The following is a 6,946-nucleotide window of genomic DNA, read 5'->3' as shown; positions in this document are numbered from 1 at the left end:
CAAGTTGCTCAAATTCTTATCCAACCTGGCCTTGAACACCTCCGGGGATGGGGCATCTACAGCTTCTCTGGGCAACCTGTTCCAGTGCCTCATCACCCTCTGAGTGAAGAATTTATTCCTAATATCTCATCTAAAACTACCCTCCTTTAGTTTAAAGCCAGTACTCCTTGTTCTATCCTTATAGTCCCTAGCAAAGAGTCCCTCGTCAGCTTTCCTGTAGGTACTGGAAGGCTGCTATAAGGTCTCCCTGGAGCCTTCTCTTCTCCAGGCTGGACAACCCCAACTCCCTCAGCCTGTCTTCATAGGAGAGCTTCTCCAGCCCCTTGACTGTATTCATGGCCCATGATTTTCAGTGTCCAAAATGTGAAATACCAGGAAAAGGATACTTTACCAAAACATCTGAAATAGTTCTGAGAAGGGAAATCAGAAAAAGAGATGGTAAGCTATTAAGCAGTCTGCCAACTGAAAAGACAAAGGATAATAACCACAGGAATATGATTTCAGATATTCAATTTAGGTCTTTCCTACCACACATGGCATTAATTTATATGCACAAGATATTCAGTTAATCCGGCCCACTGCTGGCACTTTTTATACCACTCGTGGATCTGGTAGCCTGGCAGACTCCAACCTCTGCTCCCCTTGCACCCAATTCTTCTTCAATTGATGTAATTTATTTCTGTTGGCATAAAATGTGACTTTACAGAATGAAAACTTTCAATACTTGTCAATCCTTTGTGCCTATTTGTGTACCCATTTTGGTCATCTGATAGTGTGCAGGCAGCCACAGTGATACCGAACCAAAAGGATCTATGGTTCCTCCCCAACCCCCCTTTTTGATAGAGCAAAATTTGAAATGCTTTATGAGCAGATAGGCCTAACCTTTGCTATGTTTAGTTAGATAGAAGGAAGTTTAGAAACTTTCTATTATAGCTTCATCTGTAAGAAAATACAGACTTGTATCTCAAAGTGAGAGCAAGAGGACCCAGGCCTGGAGGATGTGTCAGAAGATTAGGTGAGAAACTCATGCTGTGCATATGTCCTTGGATGTGTAACCAGCTAAGCTCAGTATGCATGCCTAAATTGAAACAAAAAGGCAATAAAGAACGAGATGGCTGGAGCATGCGCAAGAACTGGGTCCAACCAGCAAACACAGCGTGGAGGACTGTTGCTGGCCACCAGAAGACCCCCAAAGACCATCAGTAGAAAGAAATTTACATGCCCCAGGGACATTTGCATATTTTAATGAGCTATGGGAAATAATATGAATATGTCAATTATTCCTTGGAAATCTAATGAATATGTATGTTTTGATTGGAAATACCCTTTGCAGTTGAGCAATTTGGTATGTACACTAGGTGGAGTGATCTCCTGTGCATCTGGCACTGCGGTTAAATAATGCTTTCTTTAGAATACTCCAAATTGAGTCTTCGAGAGTTTCTTTGACCAACTTTTATGGTACCAACATCCCCTGGCCGGGCCATTATACAACTACCCAGCGGGGACCCAGGTAGTTATTTAAGACAAACGAATGAACACACAAACACAGAAAACTTTAAAACTTTCACAACTTCACAGTAACCCGCGGGCATTTAATGAAAAGCGTGATAAGGACTACGAGAACCAGCAATAGCTTTTATTTTCAAGCGGTGGCCGGCTGAGAGGGGAGGAGGCAGAGCGGAGGGCGCCACCACAACATGGCGGCCCCCTGGCGGCGCGGGGTCGTTGCTATGGGAACTGCGTGCGGCCGCGCACGTGGCCGGCGGGGCAAGATGGCGGCGCCCGTCTCCCTCTGCCATGTCGCCTGCTGCGCCAACCGGGCGGGCGGCGGGGCCGTCTCCTGGGGGCGGCGGGGGCTGCTCGCCTTCGGCAGCTGCCGAGATGTCGTCCTCTACCAGCCGGCGGTGAGCGGCCGGGGCCGGGCAGGGTGGGGTAGGGCGGTGTGGGATGCACGGTGGGCTGAAGCTCGGTGCTTTCTTCCCCCCCGCAGGCGAGGCGGGCGGTCGCCGCCCTCCGCGGGCACACCGGGAGGGTGAACTGCGTGCGATGGGTCCGCCGGCGAGATGGAGGTGAGTGGCCCGGGGTCTCCGGGAGCGGCTGCTTTGAGCTTCCCCTTGCCTGAAAGTCATTCCTCTGCACTCGAGTTGTCTTATATGATGCAACTCGTATCGGTCACGCTTTGTTTTAATGGAAACTTTGGTTACAGTTCATGGGTGTGACGCTGTGCAAGTGGTAACCACTGTCACTAGTGTGTGGTGTTGGCTGCTGTTACAAAGAGTTCACAAAACTAACACGAATGTATTTTTCTAGCAACTGAAACGGAGTTGGTTTCGGGTGGATCTGATAAACAGCTCATTCTTTGGGAGTGGAGTGGAAAAGGAGTGTGGAATGATCAGGTAAATAAAAATAGCATCCCTTTAAAGCTTCTGCTCTTCTTGTTTCTTATCAAAGACTACCTGTGAAGTGCAAGTATTTATTTTGTCTGTATTTCCTGTTCATGCTTTCATTGTTCCATGACTGCTGAATCCAATGTGTATCTTTTTCAGACTGTTGTCATGCCACGTTTTAATCTAAAATGTCTTTTATTCCTGTGTAGTGTATATTTTAAAATCACACTTCATTAAGAAATTACCTAACTAGTCATCATCTGGTTTGTCTAACATGTCTAAAAGATCCTGTTTTGAGTCTTCAATTTTCTGATCTAACGTAACATTTTAAATGGCCTTGAAGTCTTGATACTGTGAAGCTTATTTTTAGTATATATTTCCTGTATACCTCTTCGTTTCTTTATATCCATTTCTAGTGATTTCTGGTCAGTATGCCAGTATAGCGTTTGTATATAAGCAGTCTACAAGTATGGTATATGAGTTGGAGGAGGTGTTTAAAAAATGCATGTGCAACAGTTGAGTTTTGTCAGAAAAATTGAGACAAGTGACTTACCTAGCTTACTATTCATACTGTAAAAATAAATAAAAGGGAAAAGGTGCTGCATGGCGTAAGAGTCTTCAGAATAAACTGAAATTTAGAAAAAAAAGATGCTTTATATAATTATCTAGTTTTAAAAACATTGCTTATAAAGCATTAGCTTGTCAATGGCTGTGTAGGTAATCTGTTTTATAGGCTATCTCAAACTAGACGTTTTCAAATGAGCAAGTTTTCAAATGAGCAAGAGCAGAAATGTACTACGGAAAAGTGCACATACCATAATCATCAGGTTTGTTTGATGAAGGAATGTTCTTTAAAACAAATAATTCCTGTTCTGTTTTAAACTCTTTGCATACTTATTTAAAATTATATACGGATTTCTTTATTAACCTTTTCCACTAAGACGGTACACAGCCTTGTTGTCAATCTTTGAAAAACGATGTGAAAAAAGGAATTTGTATAGTGTGCACAGGAACATTTAAGTCTGTTCAGCTTTGATTCAGTCTTGTCAAGTTAACGCTTATTACTGCTGTACCCCTTCTCTATGCTTTCTGGAATGTGTTGTAGCCTAAGCCTAGCTTGGCAGAAGCTCCACTATCACAAACATACAACTTATTTTCAGTACTAAGTGTGTTTTGTTTTTTTCCCTTTTCCTTAAAATGTCTTTAAACTCCAGTAACTTATGTGGGAGAAGTTTTAATTTTGTTAGTTTGTATGACTTTGTAAAACTTTCTGATGTGTTCAGCTTAACTTTCTGATGTGTTTAGCTTGTGAAAAGCGTTACTCTTGAAGGTCATACTGAAGCTGTTTGTGCAGTGGATGCTGTCTACCAGTCAGATGAACCTGATTTAGATCTGTTGATAGCTTCTGCAGCATCTGACTCTACTGTGAGAATCTGGTCTCGGCATGGTTCAGAAGGTAATTTATTTTTGAATGCAGCAACAACATATTGACTTAATAAAAAATGATGTATTTAATAGCATTGGGTTAGATTTGTTCCTCAGAATATTTTATCTTTATTTCTTGTCAGTGAGGTATTGGCTGAACTTACCAGTTTCTTTTTAACATGTGTTCAGAATCTGGTGCTCTGAACCACTGTTTGTCCTTGTAACTGGGAAGAAACTAGCTCAGTGTCTGCTTGTATGAAGTAAAATTACGTAGTAGAATGATTAATGCTGGCATGAGAAAGGCGACGTTAAACTACTCACCTATTTGTTACTATTGGCTTGAGTCCAATAAAGTGTGAGATAATAGATCTTGACCTTCTGTTGGGCTAGGCCCTTGTATGGACACATCAGAGAATTGTTCTTTGAAATACATAAGAAATAATTAGGACAGATAGTCTAGATTTAAAGTGTTACTTCCTAGTTGGTAGTTGAGTTGTTATGACTGTATCTCATGCTTTTTGTTATCTGGTGTTCTTGAGGGTTTCCCATTGCCCTGCCTAAGTGAGATTAATAAATGGGAGTTGCCAATCTTCATCCCCGTGTTCTAGAAGGCATTTCTCATGCTCCCAGAGAAGAGTCTGAAGTCCTGTCCTTTCCTTTCCTTTTTTTTGTTTTAATTTTAGAAAGGTTATTCAGGCATCTTGCTTGTTATTCTGATCTTGATATGTCACCAGTTTAATTTCTTCTAGGGCCTTAACGGTGTTAGGAGGAGGTCTGGTTTTTGCTCCTATCTCTGTCCGCTCTTGTAGTGAGTCCAGTTTTAGCTTTCTGCATAGCGAATGCTCTTGCCACAGGATGCAACTTGGAATATTCATTGCTTCACTAGAGTGAAACTGTACAACTTTAATATTCAGTGGAGAATAGTAACTTATCTTCTAACTCAGCTAACCACGGATGGATTGCCATGACCCCTTAAAAGATAACACTATTATTGAGGGTTATTTTCTCTCTAAAAATCAATGGATTCTGACAAAATGTAGAAGTTTTGCAGCTCCTTAAAATAAAATTGAATGGGGAATTCTAACTACATAATGTAGAAGATGACAATGTAATAGTAATATGATAAATGAGATCAACACTGTCTGTTCTCATTTTCAGCTAAATGCATTGACATTCTGCGATTTGGAAATGGATTTGTTATGGATGTCTCCTTATCCTTCTTGCCTGGCAGCAATGGTAAGTACAGCTGCATATCTTGAATATCAGTGCAGGAAAAATAAAATCTAAGAAATCTCCCAACTGGGTAACAGGATTTTAATTTAACCAACTCCAGACGCTTGTGTCATATTTTTTTTTTTTTTTTTTTTTTTTTTAGGGAATTAGCCTAAGCTGGTGGCTGTATTTAAAGATGTCATCTGAACTTTTCTTAGGAATTAAAAAAACTACTGGCTGATTGCAGCATTTTGAAAATGCTGCTCAGAGTTCTGTAGTTGAACTATAAGACAGCATAAAAACGGGGTAACACATAGAAGTGAATGAGATAGACTGATACTGATGGTTTCACTCAATCCTTGTGGTGCTGCACCTTTATGTATTTTGTAGTTTGGATTGCAGAGCAAGATACAGAAAAAGTATCTGCAGGGCTGCATCAGAAAATGCATGTTAATGAGCAGTGTTAAGCATGTGTCCAGTCTTAAACATGGGGAAAAAAAAAGATGCTGAACAAGTTCAGCCTGACTGTTCATTATGGTTTATAGAGTTTTCTGCTAATGTAAATGTTCAGAATTGAATCTCTTGTATTTTCTTTGTTTTGTTTTGTTTTTTTCCCTCCATAATGAAGCTGCTTTCATGTCCTACCACACATGCATTCTTCTGTTGGAAATCTGTAGCAGTCTTTTTCAAAACTAGGTGTATCCTCTAGCACAATACAAGCCTAATGCTTATGCTCTGTTAGGTTTGTGTTTAAGTATCATTATTATAGCCCCTCATTTGGATGGAGGAGTGATAGGCTCCGAAGAGGAAACATATTGAAGCTTCTTACAGTTCCTGGAGTGCCAACTACTTGCTGCATGTGTTCCACACTGATGTGTTTTTAGATTGTGTGCCTCCAAGGCAGTTGCAGAAGCTTATTTTGGTTTTTGGCTTGAGATAATTTTGGGAGATACGAAAGCTGTATCAAGATGTGTTGCCCCATTTGGAAATACTTATATCTGCTTCCAGAGCACGTCTGCTATCAAAACAGTGTCTACACTGGTGAAAAACTTCAAACCTGTCTCTCTTATTTTCCAGAAACTACACTAGTAGGTGGTTGCTGAGATGATGTTAAAAGGCTTAGGTTAAATCATATTAACTCCAGTGTGAGTTTTCCTTAGAAGTGAAGTGTCTGTGGTACCAGTTTAATGAGGATAAAATTCGTACTGTGAAGTAATAGATTATTTCTTCATGTACTATGCTGAATCTTCTTGAAATGGTGGAATAACAAACACTTTGCTTTACTGTGGAAAATCTACCAGAGCCCCCAAAGCCCAGTTTTGCTTAAAGTTGCATTCAAAGCAGGGCAATCCTTTATTATGGCCTCTTTCCCATCCTGACTTAAATTAGTTACCCAAATAGCACAATGCTCATAACCTGAAAAAGAGTACTTTGCTTTTCTGAAGAGATGGCACTAGTTTCAAATCAGAAATTCTTATTTTCTATAAGGAAAATTTAAAACAAATAAGCCTCTATATTTCTTTTGATTGCCAGTTTCAGTACAAATGATTTGCGTTGCTAAGATTGTCCAGAAACAGTTCAAATTTTGAACTGTAAATATATGTTTAGAAATATTTCCCCAGAAAAGAAGCTTTTAATAGAGCATAATCATATTCTGTTCTTTACCTCCTCCCCCAAAAAGTCCATGCAATTGAACTGCTTCAGAGGTTTGTTGGGTATGATTATGTATAAAATTAAATAAGATAGCTTAAAACATATTAAAAATCTATTTGCTGATCATTTAGTCAAACATTAATGTATAGTGGCAATTCAGAAGATCAATGAGCTTCAGGAAAAAATGATGTATGATAACTTTTGGAGTTGCTCTGAAATCTTTATGAAATCTATGCTGACACCTGTATTAAGATTTAGAGAAGCTTTCA

General features: G+C 39.9%; 1 protein-coding gene across 1 annotated transcript in view; it reads left to right on the top strand.

Moving 5' to 3' along the window:
* The first annotated feature begins 1,772 nt into the window (after nucleotides 1–1,772).
* Nucleotides 1,773–6,946, top strand: part of ELP2 (elongator acetyltransferase complex subunit 2) — a 32,614-nt gene continuing 27,440 nt past the window's right edge. Inside the window, exons 1-5 of the mRNA XM_032182335.1 lie at nucleotides 1,773–1,904; nucleotides 1,991–2,069; nucleotides 2,311–2,396; nucleotides 3,693–3,843; nucleotides 4,971–5,048. Of these exons, the coding sequence (XP_032038226.1) occupies nucleotides 1,773–1,904; nucleotides 1,991–2,069; nucleotides 2,311–2,396; nucleotides 3,693–3,843; nucleotides 4,971–5,048 (526 nt within the window). The remainder of the gene's footprint in view (nucleotides 1,905–1,990; nucleotides 2,070–2,310; nucleotides 2,397–3,692; nucleotides 3,844–4,970; nucleotides 5,049–6,946) is intronic.

This window comes from Aythya fuligula, chromosome 2 (assembly GCF_009819795.1).
Source record: "Aythya fuligula isolate bAytFul2 chromosome 2, bAytFul2.pri, whole genome shotgun sequence".
Classification (NCBI taxonomy): domain Eukaryota; kingdom Metazoa; phylum Chordata; class Aves; order Anseriformes; family Anatidae; genus Aythya; species Aythya fuligula.
This window is presented reverse-complemented; position numbering and strand designations above follow the sequence as displayed.